Here is a 27,464-nt window from a genome sequence, read left to right as displayed (position 1 = left end):
AAAACCACCCACTCAGGTGTCAGCAGTGTCAAGCTGAGAAACCCTGGGCTGGCTGGTCTCCCCAGCTGTAAAATGGGTATAATAATAACAGTAATAAGTGTAAAAAGACCCAGCACTGCGCCTCACCCAGGAGACGGCCAGTACACAGCAGCCCCTTTCTCTTTGTCGCTCTGACCCTCCAAAGCCAGGATGTTTCTGTCCTGGCCAAGATCTGCTGTGTGTAACAGAGCAGAGGTTGTAACTGGATGTAAGATGCAGACAGGCAGGTTTACACGGAGGCTGACGCAGGACAGCTACTGACTGTCCGGCACACACAGGAGGTGGACGGCTGGTAAAGCCCCAGACCGGCTGCCGCGGCAACGAGAGAGAAGCGACACTGGCTTCTCCCCTAGATGTCCAGGGCTGGAAACAGAGTCCCTTCCAGGTCGGCCAGACTTTCCCAACCCTTTCAAATCAGTGGAGCCGCGTGATTTAGACAAAAAGACAGAAATTCCATCTGCAAAGCTGTCCGCTTCGAATGCAGCCTAGGACGGGACTATCTGATGACTCGGTGTGCGGACAGGGGCTGTGATTTACAGACGGTCTAATGAGTGAATTATGGGGTAATGTGCTTCTTCCCCACGTCCTTGGCAAGGATCTGTGTACCAGCAGGTCAAAGTGTTCTGAGAAGTTATGAGATACCCACGCAGCCCTCATTATCCCTTAGAAACACTACAGTTCTGCTTAATGAAGACGCTCTGTGCGCTCAAGACTGCGGCTTGGGGAAGTCACTGCGTCGGGAACCATCGGGCCTCATCTAGGACAGCATCCTTCAACAGCCCACAGGCGCCATTGTCTTGATTAGCATGCTCCAACTCAGCTCATGCCTTCATGCAGATGGGTGACATGACATTCGACATCCGAGTGGGTCTGGTGAATCCGTGAACACGTGAGACCCCTAGGTCCTACCCCATCCAGGAAGCTGGCCCTTCACATATGGCCCCAGGCCCTGGGACTGCTCTCTTCTCAGCTGCTCCCCCTGCAATTTGATCAGATGCCCTTAACTATGTCATGTCACATGCCTCTCACCTCTCCAGGTACCTGAAGCTTTCCCTTTGCACACTGCGGGGTCGCAGGACAGAATGACAGCTCTACACGAGCATGGGCTCCCCTGGCTAAACATGTGAGGGAGGGGCTTCTTGTGCAGCCCCTCTGCTGGCAAAGTGTAAACGGTGCACCCCCAGGCACACAGCAGTGACTCCCGGCAAGGGGCTGCCTCTCCTGCTGCCTCAGATGGCTGAGAAAATCAGGTTATCGAGCAAAAGAAGAGCTTGACTTTGGGCTCTTTCTGCCTAGGCAAGCATTCAAACCCTAATCAGTTTAAGCAGAAAATATTCCCACGCTGCTGAGGCCTCTGGAAAGACATGAAGCCATTGTGTACAAACCCAAATTTGTTACCTAGAGAAGACATTTGAAGATCTGAGTGGCCAGCCAAGGAAGTGGGAAAATAAACAACCCAGCAAAGACAGATCCAGGGAAAGGCTGGTGAATTTAAGTGCTGGACTCAGAGCAAGAGCCTCAGTGTTACGTCGATAACTATGAGATTATAAAACTGCCAGTGAACTGCGGCATGAACATCATCTGGAGAACAGAAGACGTCCTGTCTGTCAGTCACGTCTCCATGGAAAGCAGGCCTCAGCCAGACGAGATCCGGCAGTTTATGCCGGAGACATTCCAGCTTCCGTTGGTGAATTCTGAGTAGCCAACAGGTCAACGTGTTCCTCAAGGAGGTATGTCTCAGAAACAACGATGACCAAATTCCACAGGTGGTTGATGCTGTCCCGGGCAGGTAACTAACTCTGAGTTATGTGGCTTCTCTTATCCTATCTCTAAAAGCAAGTCGAAATTCATTTAACTTGCAGGCATCTGCAAACAGCAAAATAACTTCCATGAGAGTTGAAAACATTCATTAGTGGCTCAAAAGTGGGCCTGTGGTTTGAACCACTTGATTTAAATTCTGTGACGGTCAACCCTTTATTCTCTGTGCATTTGCACCAATTAGCATGTCTGGGACCCGCTTCGAGAACGGTGGTGGCTGAGGAGGACCCACCTCTCTTGCTGACGTGTGGCCAAGAATCACTCCTTTATTATCTGACCTTGGGACGAGAGACAGGGAACCAGAGCTGCCGGCCCGGCCCAGTCGAGCTCTGGGTGTTTCCTGCCACTAAACTGACTCTTCTAACATCACATCCAAGACAATTAGTGGAAGTTTAAAGTTTCCTCTTGCAGTGGGAGGAAGGACCTCTTCCTTGCTCCTGCTTTGTGAACCAGGGACCTGAAATATTTACACTGAAAGGGAGGAAAGACAGCTCCGATTTCTGTGAAAAGACATAATACTAAAGCATTTAACTCCTCTTCTGAATTTCAAGGGAGCTTCTGGATCCATTCAATAGCTTAGGCCTTTTAAAACACAGACTTCAAAATGGTTTAACCTATAGCTTGCCGGTATTTTTATTTTAAATAGTCTTTATTGAACCATCACGTACAAAACCCAACCGGGCAGTGGAGGAGACGGAGGGCTGAGCGGGGAGGCCAGGCCAGGAGGCATCACAGAGGTCCTGCAGCCCGGGTGTCAGGCTCACCTGCTGGGGAATCTTCTGGAGGCTTTGTCGGCAGGGACAGCGGAAGCCCACATCGTCCGCCCCAGTCCCGGCGGGAACTCTCTCCAACCTCATGGCTTAGGTTGGCCGCAGGGGGACGCTGGCCCGAGCGCTCCTTCCCGGAAGGCAGCCAGGCTGACGGCACATCTTCCGTTCCACGCTCTGCCCCCCGGACCCGCCCGTGCCGGGCGGGCAGGCAGCCCCGAGGGCCCTACAGTGCGCTCCAGGGCCCTGGCCAGCACAGACCCGGCCCAGCCGAGCGTGTTGGCCACAGCAAGGGCCTCCTCGCCTTCAGATTTGAAAAAAAATGCTTCAAGACCCTTTCTTTTTTGGGTGGATGGGAGACGCTCCCTGTGAGTGAGATATGTCCCACCTTCTCCAAAGACGTTTAACTGGCTCTGCAGTGACACAGGACGCGTCCCTGACCAGCTGTCATCCAGTCAGGAAGAAATCAGCCAAAAACATTCAGAAAGCTACACCTGGCTAAGTCGACCTTGTCCAATATGATGGGTAGATCTGGGGTTGAAGTTTCAATGCATCAGGCTAGAACACACCCACAGAGCCGCGGAGGAGGACCGCCAGGGTCTGCAGCTGCCAGAGGGGAGGGGAAGCCCAGCCAAGTCGCTGGAATGGACCCTGTTCTCTTCACGAGTGAGAGATGCCAAGCCCACCTGCCCCTCTCCAAACCCTGACACTTTGAGTTACAAAGCAAGCCCAGAAGTGTCAGTACAGGTCTTCAGTTCCTGTTTGCTGCTGTCTGAAAGTTCCACTTTTTTATAGTTTCAGGGATTTCTTTGCTTGTTCAGTGTGCTGTGTGTGTAATTCAAGGAAGACACACACACACGGAAGACCCTTTGTGGCATGAACATACCTGCCTGTGTGCTTGAGGATTCCCCCTGGAAGTGGCCAGAAAAACGTCCCAGGTGGGTGAACAAACAGCACACGGAAATGAATTGTAGCTGATAAAGTTGACAGTGAGTCACATAAAAATGTTTCCACAAACTTCACTTACTCAAAACCTACCCAGGTGATGCTGGGGTCACCAGCTGCCAGCATATTTTTTTTTTTAAAGAATGATGTTGGTACTTGACCAAATAGCTGAACAGAAATGAGTTTTCCATAAAGTAGAATGGGCTGAATTTCAAAAGTGTGAGTCTGGGATCCCACAAGCCCTGGGCAGGTCAGGAGCAAGAGAATTCGCACACTGGCCCGGCTGGACGCACCTCCAGCCCCCTGTAGGTGGGCAGAGGTCCACGGGGCGCCCTCCCCCTATCCACATGGGCCCCGCTGCCATGTGTCCCACCAACTGGCCCAGCGGCCATGTTTTCTCACAGCCACACCTGGTTTCTACGGTGACTCCCCGACAGTTACAGGATGCTACACTGTCCCCGGGTAAACAGCCTTTCTCAGAACAGCTGAAGTGCACACATCCCACCTGCCTTCAAGAGAAAATGGTCTTTATCCAGATCTGTGACGCTTAGGTGAGAGGCAGCAGGAGCACTTCTAAGAGGAATACACTTTACATCTGGGGAATGATAAATATTTCCTATTTTGTGAATAAATCTAGGCAAGTATGTTATTAATTAAAACTTGTTCAAAAACACTAATTCAAACAGAGGGCTCCTAAGTTCAATAGAAACCTTTTCTTTTTTCAGAGAAAGGAGATGTTTAGTTCTTACGCACTAATTCCAAAGAACACTACTGAGGAACAGACTCCTTGCCGACACACCCGCCCCCCCCCCAACCCCGGAGGCAAAGCGGGAGACTCAGCCAAGGCTCTTTTTCACCGTTGAGGCCGCTAGCTGTCACAGTCTTTGGGAAAGAGCTATTAAGCGTCCTCGAAAGCACTACTGAGCCCGGCTTTGCCCCGGGCGTGTTCGTCTCGGGAAATCACTGAAATAGCGACAAGGCTTGAACGCAGCTTGCCGAGTATGCGGTTGTTTTAACGATGTTTCTAATGACTTCCATGGTGATGGCAATTCAAGAGGACCTGTTGTCACCTGAGTCGCGGCCACTCACCTTTTGTCCCTTCACTCCGTGGCAGTCGCATTTCCCACAGCCAGAGCCAGCGCAGCCACCCTGGAAGCAAGAGAAAACATCCGTGAGTGGAGGCGCGCTTGCAGGTGGAGGTCGGCGTCCGGCCCGAGTGAGCGTGGCATCCCCGCCTGCTCAGGGGGACGTCCTGCCCTCTTATTAGGAGCACGACCTTAAATTGCGCGCTGTCTGGACTCACCCTCATGGGGCTGTCCCGTACATGCCCAGACCTTAAGGAACTGATTTTTAATTCAAGTAACACGAATGTTCAATGAAAAAGCACTCAGCCCGTCGCTCCTGGTACGTCACTTCTACTCTTAAACTAACGTTCACACGCAAGACAGAGAATCCAAGCGTGTAACAGGAACCGAAGAAGGAAACCAGCGTGTTCAAAAGTCCACCAGCTGTGACAGTCAACTCTCACCTCACTTAACGAGACAGATGTCACTATCCCCGTGTTACAGGTGTGAAGCTGAGCTGGGAGGTTTAACGTAACACCCCAGGACGAGGCTGAGGTGAACTCGACTTCCATCACCTGAGGTGGCCAACATGCTAAAAGACCGACATACGGCGGTGCCTGATACATTCTGCAGTTTCCGTGGAAGAACCCAAGATTCTAAGCCACCACAGACAGAGACACTGTGGACAGATGTAAGGGGCCAGGGTGGGAATAACTGAGTTGCTGAGCTTCGTTAGAGGCTGGCTGTTACGTCTGAGAGAACATACACCGAAATTCTGCTTCAGGCGACGGAGCTTCTGGAAAAGGAAACCGCACAGCTCACAGCACTGTGGTCTGCAGAGTCCATTTGTAATCAATATACTCGAGTCTGAGCCCCACCACCTTGGCAACCCTCTACATAGAGCAACTACATCTGGAGACGTTTATTTTATAAAACAGATTCTGAACAAGAGCCTCCAGCACAGTAAGCTGGTCTTAGTTTTATATTTTGGAAACAGGGACGGCTGACAGGAGTCCAAACGGACTCCAGAGATTACAGGCCTGTTTCTTCCCCTGACTCAGACTTTAGGCAACTCTCAGCACGCACTTTCATAACCTCCTACACTTTAACTCAATCCGTGTGCAGGGTTTTGCTTCAGAATCTGGGTTTTGGTGACTATGCAGGGTTGTCCGAAGGGATGAGGGCAAAGTCTTAAACCCGTGCTCCAGGTTTATCCCAAATGCACAAACACGAACGAACCGAGGGGCTGGGGAAACGTGCCGCTCTCAGCACCACTGTCCGTGCGGTCCCAGGAGCGGGCTGACCAGTCCCTACGCAGCGCCCAGGGTGTGTTGAGCATGAGCCTCTGTTGTGACACTCGCCACGTGTTTCTCAGTCCTTTGCATGTGGGTCTCCCCTGCACCCTGAGAGCACTTGGGGGGCAAGTCCAGAGCCCCGCACCCAGCCTCAAAAAGACTGTGTTTCATCTGCAACAGCATCCGCTGTAAAAGCCAGACTAGGAAACTAAAAGCATCACCGACGGAGCCATGGCACCTCGTCAACTGTGGACCTACCCCAATGCCAGAGCCGGTCAAACATCAGCGAATGGGCATCTTAGAACTGACGCAGCAGAGGAGCAGGCGCCCGACTGCCGTTGCTCTGGTGGTGGTGGTGGTGGTGGTGGTCAGCCTTACATAACAGCCCTAGATGACAGTCCAAAGTCACTGGCATGTCAACCCACAACACGTTACTACATCACAGCACAGTGGGAAATACCCCAAAAAGGAACTGGCCAGTGATCGTGGGACCACCCCGGATCCCCAGACCAGCCAGGGAAGGGGGGATTCTCGGGGGGGGGGGTCCCGGGAGCTGCCCAAAGCTGCCGGGTTAGCCGCCAGACCAAGAAAGCCCCGACCACCTGGGCTCCAGGTGGCCTCCTCTCTTTACTGTCCCCTATCCACCACTCTCTCGCTTCTGAATCAGGCTCAGAAACCCGCCCTGCTCTTTAAAGTCTGCTAACTTCCATCCCCTTCCATGGGAACTAGAAGGAAGACCAATCAGGCTAAGGTTCGCTGATACGCGCAGTCCACCCGGGGACACGTCCAGCCTCCACCCGGGCTTAGCTGGGCCCACAGCACCCCAAGGCAGCCTGGGCTTCTCTGCCTGCAGCTCCCCAACGGCTTCCTCCGAGCTTCACGCTGCACGGGAAGCTAATGGCTGGAGTGGACCGTCTAGGGACTCTGAGGTCCTCTCCTCTGAAATGATGATAGAATCTCAGAAGCTGACGTTCACTCAGTGAGAGGGAGGTTATAAACATGACTTTCCTGGAATCGTTCCCTTAAGCCATCAGTAAATGCCTCAATTGCAAGGGACCCCAGATAAGGCTCCCGGGGCCCCAGGTGTGGAGGCTGAGGTCAAGTTGCTTCTTGAAACTTGGCTACAGAAATATGTACCCAGAGTCTGTGGGCAGCACTTCAAGTCATGACCACCACTGGGGCAAGCCTGGGATGAGAAAGGAAACCAAGGCCTTACTCTAGGTCCTGTGAACAGAAATCAAGGGCCTCACCTGCCCACCAGCCAGCAGCAAGTAAAAGAGAAAGAAATAAAATCCATCCCAGAAAAGACACTCATGCCTCCTTGTCTGCTTTATTCGTGTGGGAGGTTTGACTCCCCCTCTGGCCCTAGAAGACAGTTCCCAAGAACGGATCGTTCTACAAATGTCTCACTCAGGGTCAACTGTTCAGAACAAAAGGCATTTTTAGACTATGATTTTTATTTCACATTCTGGGTGGCCTGGAATTTTATGTAAATGGCTCTGTTTAAAAAAAATGGAATAACACACAAAAATCATGTGATGCACATTTAGTTAAACAAAATCTACTTTGAAATGTCACTAATCTGGTCCTTTACAGCTGCTGTCATACAAAGACCTGTCCTGCAGAAGCAACTTAGCTGTGACTCGGGGCGCTTCGCTACAAGGACACCAGTGAGTGTCCCTTTCAATCTGGTGTGATGTGATTTTGAAAGAGCTCATTAAATAAAAGCCTTAAGTAGTGCAAGTCTCAACCCTGTGCTGTGAATTACTGTTTGAAAGGGCAAATAAACTGCATGGCTTACTCAGACTCCCAATTTCATCAGTGACCTAACATGTTAAAGGTCGTGTCACCAATTTCATGATTTCCCAAGGAATTACATTTTGCATCTGGACCTCTCGGCTAAATCGAAAGACAGAATGCAGGCCCACAGACCCCAGTAGCTCCCTGCTGGCTGCACATCTGAGGGAGTCTACGAGGGCTGCCACCTTCCCTGCCACCTGGAAGGTCCAGGGCTCCCATCCCGTCCGTCTCAGGTTCTAGGGCGGGAAGAACTGGTACATTCTGTGAAGTCCTCACACCCACTCCTCCTGCCTCGCCCTCCCCAGAGCTCGGTCAAGTGAACCACCTCGAGGTCCCCAGAGCGATGCCTGTGCTTTCCTCCGGGGAGGCACCTGCTTCATGACGATGTCGGTCACGAAGACAGTGTCCATTTGGAAATGGGGAATGTGGCTGAAGATCTCAAAGGTCAAAAGTTGTGGGTCTTGGTCCGTCTTACAGGGGAGCCCACCCAAGGTCAACAGCCACACGGGTCAATCAGGCCAGTGAGAGAGCCCTAGAAATCTCTCAGGGAGGGAACAGCACTGTTTATGCCCCTAGAAGCCTGGAAAAAATTAATGAAAACCAACTCAATCCAGACCGGCCAACAACTGACCAGGAGGGCATAACGAGTTCCCTCCAAATGGAAACTGACCTGAATTCGTCATATTTGAAACAAAAAAGCACCCATCAGTTCTCAGTGAGCTCTGCCAGACACACATGCAAACACACAACCTCAATGGCAGGGGTCGACTTTAAACGCCAACAAATAATACAATTTGAAAGAAACACAAAAGGCACAGGCAAAGCCATTCCTAATGGAGCATCTCTTCGACGCTTTATGCTTTCCACGATATGGTCCAACTCACACCATTCAAATTTTCTTTCATGCCCCAATTAGAAGTTTCCAGAGACTTGAACATCAGAATTAAGGCTATAAAGCACGTTATGTTCTAAAAATTCCCAAAGATTTATGATACACAGCCCTAGAGCCAAAGAAGGAAGGGGGGCGATGGAGGTCAATGATTTTAATTTGAAATAAACCCTATTTCCGGTCTTCTCTGATCTGCAGTCCCACAGAAGGCTCCTCTCAACATCCAAGTGAGTTCTCAGTGAGGATGGGGGGAGTGAAGTCGCGCTAATTTCATTTAAAGGGCGCCTTTTTACTTAACCAAGGAAGTCGACTGCCGTGTGTGTGTGTGTGTGTGTGTGTCCGTGTGTGTGTGTGTGTGTGTGTGTGTGAAGACAGAGCGAGCGAGCGTGTGAGAATGCACTCTCGTGCTAACTGGCTGACTGTGGCATGTCTAATGTAGGAAGGCATATGTGAAACGAGTTACACAGAGTGAAGCCCTCAGTTTTCTGATTTTTCCTTCTGCCTCTGCTGGGAGATAGACCTTTCACATCCCTGCTTTAACAATTTTTATGTGTCTCACATCCCGCCAAATAGGGACATGTGGAGCTCTGCCAAGTCTAAACAGCTTATCTTTCAAATTCCTTCTCACATTCTCTACGCTGTGCAAAATGTCAGAATAGTTTTGCGGTGATATTACCATCCCCATTTTCTTCCTGGTTGTAGCCTTTCTTCAGGGATTTTTTTGACCAATTATCTACCCCCCTAAAGAAGTAGGCGGAGGCAGAGGAATGCATTTTAGGGCTCCCTGGGCAGAAATTGAAAACGTACAGAAACCAGCATGGAGTTTCTGTTCCCCGTGGTGCGGCCGCCGAGCAGAACCTCCCCTCTGGAACACGGACAGGCAGCACCCCCGGGATCTGAGCAGCACACGGCCTTCCCGCAGCTCCTCTCCCGGCACCTGCCCCACAGGGATGCGGCAGACGTCCGTCACAAGACAGGCTCATACATCATCGTTACGGAAACCACTTCACATTCACCCTCAGCACATGCCACTGGCGTTCCATCCTCTTAATTCTATTATTTTTCATTCTGTTTCATCCCCCTGCCTTAAAAAATGTTAGCGTGGAAGATAAAAGATGATCCCCCCAAAAAAGCACCATGAGCTCACACTCTTTGGGGATATTAAAACATGATAAAGAAATACAGAGTACACTGTGGGGAATTTTAATATGTACGCCCTGACTCCCATTCTGGTTGTGATTTTAACTACCATGTGCTATTTCCCGGTAATTCTCGTTTCAAATATGAGTTTACGGCCATGAGGCTCTGCACAATGGCTGTCTACACCTCCGCGGACCCCCTGCCCTGAGAGGACTGCCCTGAACAGCATCTTAAAACTTCTCCTGCAGGAGAGCACGCCTGTCTCACCACGGGGCAGCAGGGTAGGGAACGAGCGAAACCACCTGCAGAGGAGGTCAGAAGAGCGCGGCCTGCGGGGGCGCTGCCTGCAAGGGTTCTGGGAGCAGGAACATCCTCTGCTTGACCAGGGTGCGTGGTGACACTTGTAAAAATTCACTGAGCTATGAACTTACGATGTCTGTACTTGGCTGTGCTTCGGTAAATATTTTTTCCAAAAACGCATGCTCAGCAATGTTTACTACAACACTGCACACAGCAGCCTGACTTGAAAGAGTGGAATAAAAACACAGTGGTCTGCGTTCCCGGCGCGGTACCACCCCACACGGAGGCAGGTCCGCGGCGGCGGCGGCGCGTCTCACAGGCTTGGCGCCGAGCAAACCAGAGCCAGGCACAAAAGGACTAACCAGGGGATGCCGTTTAGGCCAAGTTCAAAAGTAACCAAAATGAAGTTGGAGACCCCAGGCTGTCAGGGACCGCGAGGGGACCCCAGGGGTTTCCAGACCTCTGGAAACGTCCTGGCTCCTGACGGGGTTTCTTTCCCACGGGCACGCTCACCTTGGACAAGAGGCAGTTGAGCTGTGCCTTTCTGATTTCACGCATTTCTTCCATAAATGTACCCCCCAAAAAAAAGTGTGTATAGGATTTAAAAATTAGTAACAAAACAGAGAGCAAAATATAGGCCAAACTGCTGCAGTGCAGTCACCTCTTCCAAGCACACGCTGGGATGGCGTTTCCGAACTTCCAAAAACATGCTTGGTGTTGTGGACTTCAGGGTGACGGATCTCCAAGGAGCTCACCATCCATGTGGTCTCATCTGCATTTGCTTTCTTCTCACTCTGTCATCACCATTTTGTTCTGATACATGTAAGACAGATGTGATCAAAAAGATGTGAAAAGAGGGGAGGGTGTGGCTCCGTGGTTGAGTGCGTGCTTAGTATGCATGAGGCCATGGGTCCATCTCCAGCACCTCCATTGAGAAAAGAGATGCGAAGATAAGCGTTCATCACTAACTCAACAGGAAGACTTGAGTTAATAAGCAAGATACCATTTCTGTTCCAGTCACTCACGGAAAACGTGGAAACAGAATATCCCCCACGACTTTTTAGGCTCACAAAACACTTCTGCTCCAATGTGAAAACAACCACAAGTGTTGATATGTTCTTGGCAAAAAAAAAAAGCATGAAACATTCGAGAAGCAAGCCGGCCTTGTGATGGGCAGCCTCTCTCGTGGTCTGACTGAGAACGGAGCCTGGGAGATGCCTGCTGGGCTGCTGCTCGTCTGAGGCCACGTCTGCAGGGGCCGGTGGGGCTCCCGGCAAACAGCGGGAGGAAATGGGGGTGTTTCTTGGCTCCCCTGCCCACCAACATGTGAGGGCAGTTCTGTTCTCAGGTTTCCCCCACTGAGCAATTTGGGCTGACTCATTTTCATTTCTTTTCTTGCCTTTCTCCCACTCAGTGGGGGCGGATGTCACATGTCCTTGGCCGGGCCGGGGGCGGGGGAGGGGACCGGCCTGGACCAGAGGGAGTGAGGCAGAAGTCCAGCACTTCCCCTTCAGGCCATCGGCTGTCCTGCTGCAAACAGATGTGACTATAATTCGTGGCCACGTGACAGTGGTTCAGATGGCCGCGTGTGAAACCAGTTGGTGGGTCGAGGGTGGAAACGCTGCCTGGAGACCTGAGCTGGGGGAGCACGGGGGCTCCCTGGTGGCTTCTGACTCACTGGCCTGAAGTACAAACACGGAGGAGTCCATCTGGGCAAGTTTCCAGGCCCAGGGTCAGCCTCCTGAGCCGCTTCCAGAATGTTCTCCCAGAGCCAGTGACCGCTGGGAGAGTGTGAGGCCTGAAAGGCCCCTGGCCCTACAGGGGCTCGCAACTCCTACGCTCAGAGGAGAAGCTCTCCGTCAGTAAGCGTCTCACCTGGAGCTTCTCGCTGCAGTCTCCCTTACTGCTTTTCTCACCCCCCCCCATCCTGCCTTGCAGACCCATCACCCCGTCCTCCCCCACCTCCCGCCTCCCACATCGACTCGCCTCGTCCCTAGAGAGCCATGAACTTGTTCTTTCCAGCCACCCCTGGAAGGACGGCCCACTTTACCCAGGCGGGCGTGAAAGTAAGTTGGACTCTTTCCCCACCTTTGGAAAACCGTCCGCTCTTCCAGCGCACTGAAGCACGTGGCGTGGTCCCTGCGAGCTGGTATCCGCCCTTCCTCTACCTGCGGCTCCCAAACACAAACTAGCCTTTACTCCCTGTCCCCCGGGTCTGGCTCTGTTACCCCGAATCTGGCCTCACACCCCAGCCCGGCTGGGCCACTGCCCCTCGACACCGGCCTTCACTTCTTACTTCCACTTCCAAGTCCAGCCCCACAGGGAGCCCCGGGCCTTGCACTCACCCTCACTGAGCCTCTGCCCAAGTGCTCATCTGTCACCTGATAGGTGACAAGCTTTGGGCATCTATCGCGCACCTGGTACAGGGCTGGCACCCCCCCACCCGCCGTGACGCTAAGAACGCACAGCTGAGCGCGCTGGCCAGCGGGACGGAAAAGTGAGAAATGGCGATACAGGGCATCTCATGGGACGGTGAGCAGAGCCCCACAGACCCCCTGGGGAGGAGCCTACACCCCATCTGAGGGACGCAGGGAGCCAAGAGGTGGTCCTGCTGGAGTGAGAGAGGAGGGCACTGGCCCAGCAGAGAAGGTGGACATGGGGCGGGGGCTTTGCAGTGAAGAGAGAGGCAAAGGAGACCAAGCCCAGTGAGAGGGCACAGGGCGCTGGGGTGGGGGTGGGGGTGGGGACGGAGGACACGTGGTCAGAGGGCAGAGCCAAGAAGCATCTTAGAAAGGGAAGTGGCCACGGAGGTGTGCCCTCGAAGAGAGAGGCAGGATGAGGGAGGGCCGGCGGGAGCCGCTGGGAGGCGGGCGCGGGTGCCAGGTGGGAGGGTGGGGTAAGAGCTAGTCCCTGAGACAGACGGGGGGGGGGTGAATTCTGAGGCTGCATGTATTGCCCACAGAATCTCTAAGTTCCGTTTTGAAACAGCAGTCCAATGCACCTTCTGCACGCCCTTCAGTATTACTAAACCCACTTGGAGTAGGAGACATGCCCTGTGTCAGACTGCTTTAAAGGGCTGAGACGGGAGAGAAGGAAGGGAGGGGTGGGAGGAAGGGGCAGGAGGGAAGGAAAGGGCCAGGCGGGGTTGGGGGGAGGCAGGGCACCCCGAGGCCGTGACCCACTCGGTTTTGGTGCAAAACTTATCAGAGTCTCCCCCTTTGACCTCCTTCACTGAGACTCTCTGGTTCTCACCCCGTACGTGAATCCCACATTCACACGTCTCTTTTAACATACTTGTTTCATGGTCTTAGCAACATCATGTCAACACATTATCTTAAAAATACTGTTGCAAAGATGCAAGGAGTCAAGAAAGGAATTAGAGATGGCCCCCTGCCCTTTAAGAATGGCTGCAGTGCTTCTGACCCCACTCCGAGGCCTCGTCTGCATCACAGCTTCAGAAGACCTCCCCACCAGGTCTACAAGGTAAGTCAGAAGAACAGCTAGTGAGCTTCTGACACGTCTCCCTCTGGGACCCAGGAAGTGCACTGCAAGTGAGGAATCGCGGGCGGTCTGGTCTGTCACGGCTGGACTGCGTACATCTCCCAGACAGCTGTCAGCGGCGGTGTGCGCCGAGGAGCTTTCCCATCAACCAGACTACGTTGTGTGTGTGTGTGTGTGTGTGTGTGTGTGTGTGTGTGTGTTTTAGGGTTTTATTTAACTGAAGCATAGTCATTTACATTGTGTGCATTTCTGGTGCACAGCATCATGTTTCAGTCACACATACACACACGTAGATTCATTTTCATATTCTTTTCCATTAGAAGTCACTGTAAGATAGTGACTATATTTTATTTTCGGGAGAGAGGTGATTAGGTTCATGTATTTTAATGGAGGTACTGGGGATTGAACCCAGGACCTTGTGCATGCTAAGTGCACACTCTACCACTGAGCTGTCCCCTCCCTGTATATTGACTATCTTTAAAAAGACACCTTGAAGGCTCCACTTGCTCTCGGGAAGTGACCGGTGACAAGCCCCCAGGTGTGAAGATGGCTTTACTCTGGGTTTTCAAAAGTGGGGTCAATTTTCTGTTTATCCTATTGTGTCCCACTGCCTGATCCTTTCAGGACCCTACAGTTTGTAACATACTAAAAATGGAAACAGAAGAAGCCTAAGCGACGAAGGAAATACTACAAGTATGACCAACAGGAGACTCAAACAGTTTAATTAAACCAGGGGTAACAGGATTACCAACTGAAACAATTAAATATAATAAATCCTTGCTGACTTCTCCCCAGGTTACAGAAGTCCCCGGCCTCCTGCAGTCTAGGGCTGGAACATGACCCAGGTTCCAGGACCGCCCCCGCCCCCGCCCCACGCTCTCTCTCTCCCATCCTAACAGGATATGTTCCTCTTCTAGAAAGCGGGCAGTAAGTGCTTCTTGTCCGTGGGACTGCGGGGCGGGCGGCGGCCGGGCGCACTGGCTGTCGGGCTGTGACTCCCTCTCTCCGTAAGGATTTAATGAGCACGTCCGCTGCGTGGGGCACTGTCCCTGTCCTTGGGAGAACAACAGGGTGACAGGTACCTTCAGGGAGCTCACCACTAACAGAAGAGCCCTGAGCCCTGCAGGACGAACCCTAAGGCAGGAAGGTGACCAAGCACACGGTATGGACCTCTTCTGAGAGGGGAAAGTTTATGCCCATGGAGAAGGGCCAAGACAGGAGAGTCAGGTGAGGGTGTTGGAGAAAGTCCCCTTACAGAAGCTGGAAGAACGCAGGCCGTGCGGACCTTGAACGGAAGCCAAACTGATTTCTTTCCAACAGGACAGCATCTGGAGCATTTAGAAGTTCTGAATGAGGGAGACAGGTCCCTTTCTCTGCATTTTAGCAATGAGAGTCCACTGTGTGAAGGAGATCAGAGAGAGGAGGGAGCGGGAGTTGGGAGACCCACGAGGGAGCTGTGGCAGGAGGGAACAGGGCTGAACCTCGGGAGCAGCCAGCAGGGTTCAAGCGATGGAGAAAACAGAGCAGGGATGACCTGTGTTAAATGCAGAAGAGGAAGGGATTTCCAGTGGGTGTGTGGACGAAATGCCTGCCGTTTCAGTAAACAAAGGATGCTGCAGCCATGAAAGCTTCAGCCACTGTAGCCAACATGCTCCCCCACCCACAGGGCACCTGGAGAGGATTCAGGATGGAGAACAGGGTGCGCGCCCTAGAGAGTTAAGATGCACATCAGAGGAATGATTCCAATGAGCCCAGACTCTGCATCTTCCCACACATAGAAAAGCACTAAAATCATTAATACGAGGTGTCTGTTTTTTGTGATTAGCTGTACTCTTTTGATGTCTTGATGCCTAAGTGTCTTTTCCCCCCAAACAAAAACTCCTGTGTATCCCGGCTCCTCCCTTACCTCCTTGGGACAGGCCCGCAGAGCGACCTGAGAGGCTGTCTCCCGGCTCTAGTTCTCAGTAAGGTCCCTGAATAAAAACTTAATTCTCAACCTTTAGGTTGGCAGGTGTGATGGGAGAGTCGGTGATTTTCCCATTAGTAATAATGGGAAACTGGAGGGAGGGCAGGGAAGGGAGGGGAGGGAAGGAAAGAACGCGACATGTTGTATTTTTCGGTGGGAAAAAAGCAGGTTTTCACTTTCTTAGCTGGTAATTCTACTGTGAATCCTACAGCCCTGATGTAAAGATCTTTTATTTGTCAAACAGCACATCTCAGATTCTCCTTTTTTGATCAAACCTCATATAACTCATGATCATATTCACTGATGCAGGAAGTAACGTAAATCCTTGCCCAAGAAGCAATACAGACCCCCCCAAGCTTCATTTCAGCCGGTCACCCCACCCCCTCCCCCGGGAACTGTCCTGCCAGAGCTGGTGACACGACAATAAACTTGCCTGACGTTCACGTATTGTTCCAGGTGACGTCAGAGGTGGTGAACGAGGCACGGTTTCCTTCCTTCAAGTGTATTCTAGTCTAGACGGAGGAAAACGCACATAAAACTAAACGACTTGGGAAAGAGGGCTGTGACCACTGCTGTGAAAACACAAGATGCTCGAGAAGGAAATGTCATTGGGACGGGCTGGAACACCCTGAGAAAGGGGTGATGGAGGAAGAAGGGGGGCACCCAGGGAGGAAGGAGCCTGAACCATGGGTGTGACCCCCGAGCCCATGATGGCAGACATGCCAGAAGGAGGGAGCAGGGGGAGCCAAACTCAGAGCAGGGAGAGGATGCTGAGAAATCTGCGGAGGGCGGAGCCCAGGAGCCTTGGCTGGTGCGGCGGGGAGCGCGGATCCGGCCACCCCACAGCAGGTCCACGGGCCCCTCTGAGGCAACTGACATCCCACCCCAGGACAGGGAAGCTGTGCTTCAGGCACAAGGATAGAAAAATGGATGTTCCTTCTTGTAGGATGGAGTGTAAACACACAGCACGTCACACAGAGAATATAACATCAGTGAATTCACTGCTGAATTAGAGCTGCTCACCTCTCTGGTCCCACAGGGGACGTGTTTGAGGAAGAGTATTCATGTCTAGACTCATCCCAGCCAGCCAGAACGAAGCCAAAGTGTAATCTCCATAACTCTGCTCAGTCTCAAGTACCAGACCCATCCGTAAAGCCACTTAACAAAAATAAACGCGAGGATGTACACGCCTTATAAATGACAGACTCTCAACCACTGCAGCACAGATCTCCAGGCCCAGAGGGCTCTCTCCTGGAAGCATCACTCCCCAAGGATAACACTACTTCAATTGTATCTTTACAATCAGGCCTGAAAACTCAAACAGAATGTCAACAGAAATTCCACGTGATAAACTCTGCGGGATAATGAATACCTGACACTTACAGTAAAAGAAGGGAAATGGGGCCGCGACACGGATGGACCTGGAGGTTGCTGTACTACGTGAAGCAGGTCGGAAAGAGGACGAAAAATACCACATGGTATCACTTACATGTGGAATCTAAAAAAATGAGACAAATGAACTTATTTACAAAACACAGACAGACTCACAGACATAGAAAACAAACCTGTGGTTACCAGGGAGAAAGGAAGTAGGGAGGGCTCAGTCGGGAGTCTGGGATTTGCAGATGCACACTGCTGTGCAGAGAAGAGACAGACAGCAAGGTCCTCCTGTGCAGCACAGGGACCTGTACTCAGTATCTCGTAATAACCTGCTATGAAAAAGAGTATGAAGAGGAATGTCTGTGTACAGTTGAATCACTGTGCTGGGCACGGGAAACTAACACAGCACTGTAAATCAACTACACTTCAGTTTAAAAAAAAGGAGGAAAAAAATGGGGTAAACCACAGAAGGAAGCTGAGTTTGCTGGTGGAAGTGGTGGCTTCTCAATGACACACTCTGGTATTTACACTGCGGGCGTGAGAGGCGCCAGGAGACACCTCTGAGGTTCTTGTGAGGCTCCGGGGTCAGCGGCACGTGGTTAGCGGGCGCAGAGGCATCGTTTCCAAACCACGGGCCCCATCCTACCCCGAGCAGGGCCCTGCTCCCAACACTTAAGAAACCAGCCCTTCAGCTTACCAGGAACCACTGAGACCAAATGGTCCAATCCACTGACAAATACCCATCAAAATGTGTTACAGCTTCAGAAAATCTTATCTTTTCCAAGAGACTTTTTTTTAATTTAGTAGGCTTAAGCCATCTGTGATTTATTATAAAAATAAATATGAAATAAATAAAATAGGAAAAATATCGCTCATTCCATTTCTTGGCCCTTCAATTTGAATGATACACAAATAACCCTGATTTCTGCATTTTTCACTTACATTCATCAAATACTTACTTCCCCATTCCCTAGTGTGGAGAGTTTTTTAGGAGATCTGTGGAAATTAAAATATGGTTTCTTTTTTTTTCCCTTTTTTTTTAACTGAAGTACAGTCAGTTACAATGTGTCAATCTCTGGCGTCCAGCACAACGTCCCAGTCACGCATACACATACAGGTATTCGTCTTCGTATTTTTTCCACTAAAGGTTATTACAAGATTAAAATATGGTTCCTAATGGCCAAGTGCTAACATCTAGAAACACCTAGAAAATCTCTGGCCACCACTTACAGTGACGGTCAAAAAGGAGAATCTGTGTTGAGTCCGGGCGGACTGGACGGTGGCACGAGTCAGAGCGACCACCTTCTGGTGAGGCTCACCCTGCTGGGAAGCAGAGCCACACCTGAGCTGTCACTAAGTGCAGTCCCACATTTTGATGAAAATCTGCATGGGCTGCAAGGCAGCGGATTCTCTCTCTCTGAAAAACGTTAGCGTCTTCGCTCTAAACCTCCAACTCTAGAGCTCAAATTTCTCTGTAAATTTCTAAGTAGAGGTTCTTTTCCAGAACAGTCCATCCTCATTTCCGCATTTGAGGAAACCTGGCATTTTTCAAGAGGGGAAACTAACCACAGCAAAAGCAAATGAACCGAAAGAGAGGACGCAGCGCCCGGGGAACACGGGGCAGACGGGCCGGACGCGGCGGGCCGGGCCAGCCCTGGGAAGACGCTACTAGGAATGAGTCCAAAGCCGATAAAGCCTTTCAAAGGAGAGCCTCGCCCAACAAGACCTAAAACGTAAAGTCCCTAAGGGATTAAAACGCAGTGACGGAATCAGCCGAACTCACGACAGCTGGCAACGGGGTCACCTCTCCCCTCTTTACAAAGTAGAACCACAGTGGGTGGCATCAATGTACGTTTTTCGTTGCGTCAAGATACCTGATTTGACCTCCAAAATGACCTCCTCCTCCAATTCACTTTATGATTTGTAGACACAGTGCCAGGTGATGACTCAATTCTTCTGGGCTGCCTTTGTCTCTACTTATTTCTAGTTGCCGGATTCCAGCGCTAACCCCTTGTGTGGGTCCACGCTCACCACTCTCCAGAATCAACAAGGGGGCTCTGAGCTGTAAATCATCTCTTGTTAAGAGTCAGCAGCATCCCACTCAATATGTGAATCACAAGCTCCAAGACAACCATGTGTTTAGCGTGTGGTCGTTTCTAACAGAAGCCCAGGGGTTGCCACTGAACTTACTTTCACAAAAGATAGTAGACATCACTGTCTCTGTGTCAGTGAGCGCATATACGTGAATATACTCCTTCATGATGGCGAAACTGTTTAAACCCCAGACTCGCTTTTCTTTACATTAATTCACAGTGTATTTCTACAGAACTCTCGACTTGGAAATACACTTGTTTTGAAATCAGGCAAGTCCAGTTGTCTCTGCCATTAAAGAAACTGAGTTATCGTTTGGATCAGGCTACTCAGAGAATAAATGTAAGGGTTTTCACCTACTTAATTAGGATCGATTGCCTGCCTGTGATGCGTTAGGTCCTGTGACACAACAACTGAGGATGAGGGAGGTCTCAGAGCTCACGGGAAAAAGCCTTTACAGCTGGACACTCACGGAAGCACATCCCTTGTCACAATGGTTACATAAATCAAAAGGTGTGTGATTGAAATGCACCAGATGCATTGTGACCTTATAACAGTTCAGTCCTAAATACCTGGATAAAGTGTGCTTTGGAGAGACAGAATGCTACAACCTGAAAATTCCTTTCCCCACCTTGCAACACCTGTCCTGAAACAGACTGAGAACAAGTGAATCACGGTTTGGGCTGTGTCTCTTCCAAGGTGAAATTTATCCCGTCTGCACAATTACTCGTCTACATCATGAATTCACCATCAAGCATGTGAAACACAAGACTGGCTGTTGTAACAGTGAGTGGATACCTCAACACTTTTTTACTAGTATCCCAAAATACCCAGACTCCAGATTAATTTAGACAGTGATACATGCTTTGAATCTTGAAATATGCTTCAATCTGTTTACTCCAGCCACGTGCCTTCTCTCTATTAAAAATACAGTCTGGAATTACAGTTGATGTGAATGATAAATTAATCAATAAGTTAGTAAATAATACTTGCTTTCCAGTCACAGATTTCAATTTTAGTTCAACCAGAGCTTCTGATTATCTTACCACACAAAGAAAGCTAATACACTGTGGTTTCCAAAATACGTATTTTTTAAATCCTTCAAGCATTAAGTATCTTTGAGAAAGTAAAGATTATGTTACGTTCGGGATAGTTTTGAAGGTAGATGCTTTTAATTGCATTTCATAGCATGAAAAATGGAAAATGCACGTAGGATACACGCAGCTTTGATCTATCAACCAACGTATTGGTTCACAGTAACCGGCAACCCTGAGCCACCCAGAGCCTGGCACGACAACACGTCGAAATCCACGGTCTGGCATCTGGGCACCCCAGACTCCCCCGGGCCCGGGTGGGTCCCGCCACCCCTGGAGCGAGCCAGGCGGCCTCCGCAGCCTGTCCTGAGACATGCACACTTCACGCCTCTTTCCGAACCACACATAGTTGGGTCTCTCCACCCTGGTCATTCGTGTGCTGTACCTTTTGAAGGCCATATGCTCCAGATCTTGTTTTCCTTCCGACAAATCATCATCTCCTCCACCTCCTGCATCTGTCCAGCCTTGACCGTTTGTATTGTCCTCAGCTCGCTGGCCCTAATTAGGTGGTTCCATTGGCGACCGACTGACATTCACTCTCTCGTCTGACATGACATGTTTCCCCTAAACTTCATGCAAATCTAAACAAACTGCTTGAAAGCATTCCACCAACAATAATGCTTTTTTTTTTTTAAAAGGCTTGTCTACAAAATCTAGGTGGAGCAGAGCACGTGATGGGAAATCTTATTTTAGCCTGTCGAGCTGTAGGATCAAATCTGTCCATCTTTCCTCCTGTGTTTTACTCTGTTGACTAGACAGGAAACGGGCCTAGCAGAGGAAAAGCTCACGGGGTGACCGTCTGTGAACCATTTTCATATTTTTGGGTTCATAAAAAAAAGTGAAAGCAAAAGTTGATCGTGTTCATTTTAAAGCAAAACAAATCAGCCATTTGAGTTGAATGAAGTTAACGTAATGGCCCCAGAAACCAGAGGTCCGTGACTGTCAACTGGCAAACACCACGCAGGTAGGGCCATCGACCAAAGTGTCACATTCCCAGGCGGCTCCTTTTTTCAGGTGTGTGAGGCAGACAGCGGTGTCCAGTCACTCTGAATGCTGCTGCCCTTGTGACCGGGTCACCATGCAACCCAACCTGAAATCTCCATCCTGAGCTCTGAAGCCAGGAGCCACCCTCCTCCTCCAAGCCTGCATCCCATGGGACTGCCAGGAACCACCTCCCCCGACCAAGGACGGGCCCCTAACTTCTGCAACTCCAGCATCCTTCTTCTTCATATTTACTACGAACCAAGTACCACCAGGAGAACAGGGGACGAGACCGTCTTTCCTGAGCTCCCCCCAGGCGCGTGCGGAGTGTGCGTGGCTGCCTCCTGCTGACGCAGACTACTCACGTTTTCCCCGTTTAATGCACGTGGGGTTCCAGCGTGAAACAGTGGTACTGGTGACTCAGCTGCGCAGCTCCACGCGGTTGAGATGGTGCATTTTATGCTAGGCGTGCTTTACCGCAGTAAGGAAAAAAACGTGGGGAAAAAAAGCTTCTTCCCAAATTCCGCTATCTCTTCTCGGAGTCCTACCAGCAATGCTCCCAGCTGAGAATGAGGCCAATCACGAGAGACAAAGTGCCCACCACATACCTCCCTGGCTCACTGAGACCCCTCCACGTGCCCACGGAAAGGATGGCCTCAGCTAGAAGCTGACAGTCAAGTTCTCAGCTGTCGGCTTCTGGTTTCAGATTGTCTGAAAAAAGGTGTGGGTGTCTGCTCTCTTTCCACCAACCAGATTTGGGGACCCACTTGCTTATTTCTGGCTACGTTCTTCTGAAGTGCTGCCATTTCTTGTTTTCAGGGGAAGAAAGCCCCAGAGATCCTTCCGTGACTTCTGCAGCCCAAGGACACTCTCGCCTTTAAATCAACTGTCTCCTCAAATTCCTCAAAATTTGTGTAAGACTTGAATTCCCTGAGCCAACCAGGAAGACACAAAATGCAGATTGAAAAAAACAAAAAATGTAGATGGATTGCTCCATTTAGATCACTCTTAGTAAAGCGCGGATGCTTCTAGGTTCCAAGGGCCTCCACTACCCAGAGGGGACCGGCCGCGCAGGGAATCGGGACACACCTCAGGGATCTGCACAGGGGAGAGGTGACCTGGCCACTTGCCCGAGTGTCATCACTGGGAGTCATGCTGTTTGAAATCTGTGTTCCATTCCTGTGTGACTGGCCACAGCAAGATGGCGTGAGGGACACCTGGGCACTTGGCCAGACATTGTCTCCTGATCACACACACATCTCTTCCCATGTGCATCCCCAGAGCCTCGTCCAGAGCCCAGCACATAGCAGGGACCTCCACGCTGGTCCAAAAAGCATCTGAGCCTTCTCCACTGCCCAGGCACCATGGGGACCTGCGACTGTCTCCAGAGTGATGGACACTCATGTCAAACCCTCCACATGGCTGGTTCACAGGGCAGACGGGCTGCAAAAAGGAGGGAGGCCAGGACATGGGGGCCCACACTCCCCTCCACCCACGTCACCCCACTGCTCTTCTCTCAGGCGGTACCCCAGAGTCCAGCAGAATGGAGTGTGCACCACTGAACCCGCATCAGAGGAGGAAGGGGGAGGAGCAGTGCTTTCTGAGCACCTACTGTGGGCTGTGGGCACTTCAGAACCAGAGCCACAGATTCTCATTTAATCCTCACCAAGCCCTGGGAGGTGCTGAAGTTGCCCGAAGCAGAGCCGGGGCTGGGGGCTGACAGCCACACCGCGGCCCCATCCTGGGCCCCCACTCGTCCTACAGCAAGCTGCCATCGTCCTGATGGACGACATCAAAAAGGCGGGCCTGAGAACAGGCTCGCCTCCCAAGTAGCCCTAACCAAACTCCCCAGCGGGCGCGGCGATGTCTCTCGGGTGAGTCGGAACCAGCAGGCACTTTCGGCAGAGCCCTGCGTGTGCACAGCTGAAGCCCGGGAGTCCAAGCTCTAATTCGTGTCTGCGTCCCCATCTGAATTCTAGTCTTTATTTGGACAAAACTCCACAGAGATCAACAACCTCTGAGAGGCTTCTCAGCCCACAGTCACATTACTGTACAAAGCAGCGGAAATTCCATGCACTTGACCCAGGGGTCTGAGTTTACACAATGGGGAGGAAAGCATAAACAATGCATTTGCAGGGGAAACACATGTCTCCTGATTGAGCCGCACAAATTACTATCAGCTACCTGGAATTTCCAGGTGAAGGGCCTACACTTCCAGCGGTCCCAATCGACTGCCCTTCCAAATTTTCCACTCAGTCCTAATGATTTCCCCCGATGAGTCTGTCTCCTGCATGATGCCTTTCTTGTCAGGGACTGGGTTATAAACTCAACGTTTCATTTTAAGTGTTGCAAAGAGTCACCAACCCCCCCAACTCCGAGCACAGACAACCCCCCCAAACCCCACGAGTGTCAGGGAGCTCCCGCCGCAGAGAGTGGGCCAGAGCTCTACACTCGAAATTGTGAATCCGAATTTAATCAAATGACCCAAATTCTCCCCAGCCAATAGCCTTCTCTGGTTGAAGCCTGAGTGTCTTCAAACCCGCCTGCAAAGCATCTACTCAGTGGAGAGCACTTGAGGGACACGCAGCTAAGGAGGACACGGTCCATCCTTCTCTGCCCAAGCCAGGGAGCAAACCCCCCAGGCAAAGAAAGTGGAAGATCTCCGGGGAATTCGGGGCAGACTCCGACCTCCAGGAGTGCCATCATCTGTGACCCGGCTCTTCAAGGTCTGAACCTGGAGTTCAGCTGGGAGAACAGAGCGCTGTGTGGGAAACCCACCCAGTCGCTCTCGTCTCAAATGCAAAGCAGGTCGTCAGGAGGAACAGGGCCAGCTCTCCACCTCCCAGCTGACTGCGGAGCCCACATTAAAACGGGCAGCCCTGCGGTATTCCACCATCAAAACAGAAAACCAATGTTCTCTCTCAAATGAATGGAATGAATGAAGAATGAAATTCTGCCTCTTGTGTGGGATAATGGAAGTATTACCAATGGTGTACTTCACGCAAGCGCAAAGGCAATAATCTAAATGGTACACTATTTTGCGGATCATTTCTTATCACGACTGCGTAGGGTTATTTTACAAACTGCAAAGAAGTGTAAAAGTTGGGACTATCTGTGTTAGGAGCAAGTAAAAATAACTTCCTAACAGTGGATCTGGGAAAACCCAAAATTAAACAGTTGAGGGGTTAATATCTTTTTTGAAGTTTTTGTTTGCTTTTTTCTTTTTTTTTTGCTTGTTCATTTAGGGGGTTTTGGGGGAGGTAATTAGGTTTATGTATTTATTTTTAATGGAGGTACTAGGGATTGAACCCAGGACCTCATGCATGTTAGGCATGCACTCTACCACTAAGCTATACCCTCCCCACAAGTGGTTATTATTCTCAAAAAAAAAAAAAAAAGTAGGTCAGAGTTTTTTCTGGTGCCAACACATCTGTAAAAGCTGAATCCAAAGACCAAGTTCAGAAAACCCTCATCCCCGGTGCTGTTGGCAGTCACGTCGGTGACGCAGCTGTGCGCTCGCTGAGCAGAGGACTTTCCCCACAGAAAGCTCTCGAACGCAGCCTCCACCCTGTCCCCGGTCGGGGATTCAGCCTGAGCTTGGAGCTGGTGCCCAACCTGCACGTCCCACAGGACAGGGTTAGTTTCTGAGGTCGCGGGCCCACAGAGCTGATCCTCATTCTGGGGAGGGCCAGACAGGGATTAGACATTCAAGGAGGTACAAACCACAGATGTGAGTTCCCTGCTCTCAATGACATGCCTGCCACTCCCAGAGAACCATCAGTTCCACCCCCTGGAGAAGCCGGGTCAAATCCCCAGGCTGCTCGGGTCTCTGCCCAGAGCTGAAAACACAGCTGTCCCTGCACCCCTCTGCAGCCCACCGCCAAGACCAAGCGCCCAGCAACCCCTCAGACGGGCAGAGGAGCGGCCGGGGGGTGGAGGGGAGGAAGCAAAAGGGTAAGCACATCAGTGGATGCACCCTCTTGCTTCCCTTTTCTGACTAGATCAAGAAACTGCAACTCCAGTCCCATAAATTCTCTCAATCCAAAATGATGCATTTTTAGGATATGAAAACGAACACATGTGTGTACATGCATGCCTGGGATATTGTGCTGCACACCAGAAACTGACACATGGTAACTGACAATAAAAACTGTAACTTCAATTTTAAAAAAAGATGCATTTTTGTTAAAGGAGACTGATTTGACTCAAATATATTAATGCAATTCCCTCCCTCTCTCTGCCTTGTCTCTCCCCTCTCCCCCCCTCCCCCCTCCCCCATTTCTCCGGCATTGATGGGGGTCGAGGTCCTGTAGAGCTGAGAGCTACCGTGATGCTGGCCCCGGACCAGATGCGCTCAGCACCCTTTCTACACTTCTCCCTATTGTCCCTACTCTGTTTTAATAGACTCTTCTTCCTCCCCTCCCAGTCAGTCCCTAAAGAACCAGCACGTGCAGGACCACCGGCCCCGCCTTGCAGAGCTAATGCCAGCAGTAAGGAGATGCCCCGGCCCACCGACATCCCCCCAGAGGACTCGGAGAGCTTGGCGTCTCCGTCTCGGTTCTCAGCTACACTGCAAACGTTTCAAGTTCACATTAAGACACCTGGGAGCGAGTGAAGCCTGCTCTGATTTCCGTTCAGTGAGATGAAAGGCAGGGAGGTGGGGAATCACGGGAAGGTGAGAAGGAGGGGCGGACCGCGAGAAAACCTGGCTTCCTTCCCCATGTGGAGTCTACCCTTCTCCAGCCCAGGCAGCCGGAGTCCACCAGCAAGGGCACGAGGGCCTGGGGTAAGTCATAAATGCCAAGAGGGTCAAAGGCCTGGTGAGGAGAGCCAGTGCCACCAGCCAGACTGCGACGCCCTGCCCCATCCCATCGGCATGGAAGTCACACAACATCTAGGCTCTCAGCAAAGGTCATGGTGACTGACCCCTAAGGATCACCCACACCCAGGTGAGGAAGAGCCTCACGGGGAGCCCGCGGAGCCCGCTGAGACAGCCAGGGCACAGCTCAGCCAACGGTCCTCATGAAGGCGACCAGAGGGGACACAGCCCCCTCTCCGGCTTTCGGGGCATCAGGGAAAGGTTGTGTGTAGCCCCTACCTCTCTGCACATCCTATGAGGAAATGAGAAGAACAAAAGATGTATTTTGTGAACTCCTGCAGCATGTCATCCTGCTGGCAATCTTGGGTTCTGGGAGCGGAACTAGTCGCTTTAATTCAGTTTCAGCCAGAACCATCCTTCATCATCAGGAAACAGATTTAGAGTGAACACCAGGTTCGGCAGACTCCACAGGGATTCCTGAGAGTCACCCCAGAAACCGACATGCCTGCTGGGACTGCACTGGGGATGCCCACCTTCCTGCCAGCACTGGTGCTGAGACAGTCCCTAGACACCCACCTTCAAAGGACAGACGCCAAGAGTGACCTTCCCAGCGGGGTGCACACAAGCAAGGGACCGAGGGGGACACTGCATCCCCCAAAGAATGAAGTCACGCACCGGCAGCACCGGGGAAATCCTACACAGCAAAAGATCGCCACCCAGATAAAGCGCTGAAAGCTATTCCCCGCTTCAGCTCTTTTGCAGCAGAGTATGGGGATGGACTGGACAGGCCGATGGGCCACGGCGTCCACAACAGCAGCAGCTTCAGGCAGCACCCGAGGACTCAGAGAGAGGCTATCATGACCTTCTCTGTGCCGTCAGGCGGACACGTCCCGGCCAGCTCCTGCGCAGGCCCTGTCACTGTCACTTTGAATCATACCGCACAAAAGGCAAGACAAGGGTCCAATCCCAGGGTCCCCGTGCCAGCCCGGGAGTCACGCTGATGGGAGCATGGTCCCTGAGCGGGATGTGGGTAGGAAAACATTGAAGTGTGGCTGAGTGCACGTGTCATCCTGTACGGGACACTGGCCACAGGAGATGGGCAACAAAGGGCAGTATGGCTGATGGACAAAATTTGAAAAAGGACAGGATATTGGCTACAGAATGGCACCAGGTTAAATTTCCCGAATTTAATAAATAGACTACACTTAAGTAGAAGGACAGCCTTATCCCTGGAGAGAAGGCAGACGTGTTTAGCGGCTGAGGGGGCAACTTCTGCAACTTGGATCAAATGGCTCAGCAGAGAGGAACAGGAACAACAATTCAGAGCAGGAGAGAGAGAGACAACACTAATGTGTCAAACGTAGACAACGGATGAGTCGAGCTGCGAAGTTTCACGAGTTTATTTTCAACATTCTTGCAACTTTTCCATGTTTCAATTTTTAAAATAAAATGTCCTTTTTAAGTAGGATACAGTGGAAAATTGGAAAGGAACCCCAAATTTTGAGAAGGGCATAGAAGGCAGCAGAGGTGCGGTCTGCGGGGAGCAGCACCACACAGCTCGCCGTTTTGAGCAGC

At 51.2% G+C, this 27,464-nt stretch overlaps 1 protein-coding gene and 1 non-coding gene across 2 annotated transcripts in view; both read right to left on the bottom strand.

Annotated features, from left to right (window-relative positions):
• The window catches only part of COL4A1 (collagen type IV alpha 1 chain), a 128,996-nt gene that overhangs the window by 74,087 nt on the left and 27,445 nt on the right, over positions 1-27,464 (bottom strand). The window contains exon 2 of the mRNA XM_032496661.1: positions 4,659-4,718. Within this exon, the coding sequence (XP_032352552.1) occupies positions 4,659-4,718 (60 nt within the window). The remainder of the gene's footprint in view (positions 1-4,658; positions 4,719-27,464) is intronic.
• On the bottom strand, positions 24,359-24,430 carry TRNAV-AAC. The gene has a single exon. It is a non-coding gene; the product is annotated as a tRNA-Val (tRNA).

The sequence above is a fragment of the Camelus ferus genome, chromosome 14 (genome assembly GCF_009834535.1).
Source record: "Camelus ferus isolate YT-003-E chromosome 14, BCGSAC_Cfer_1.0, whole genome shotgun sequence".
NCBI lineage: Eukaryota > Metazoa > Chordata > Mammalia > Artiodactyla > Camelidae > Camelus > Camelus ferus.
This window is presented reverse-complemented; position numbering and strand designations above follow the sequence as displayed.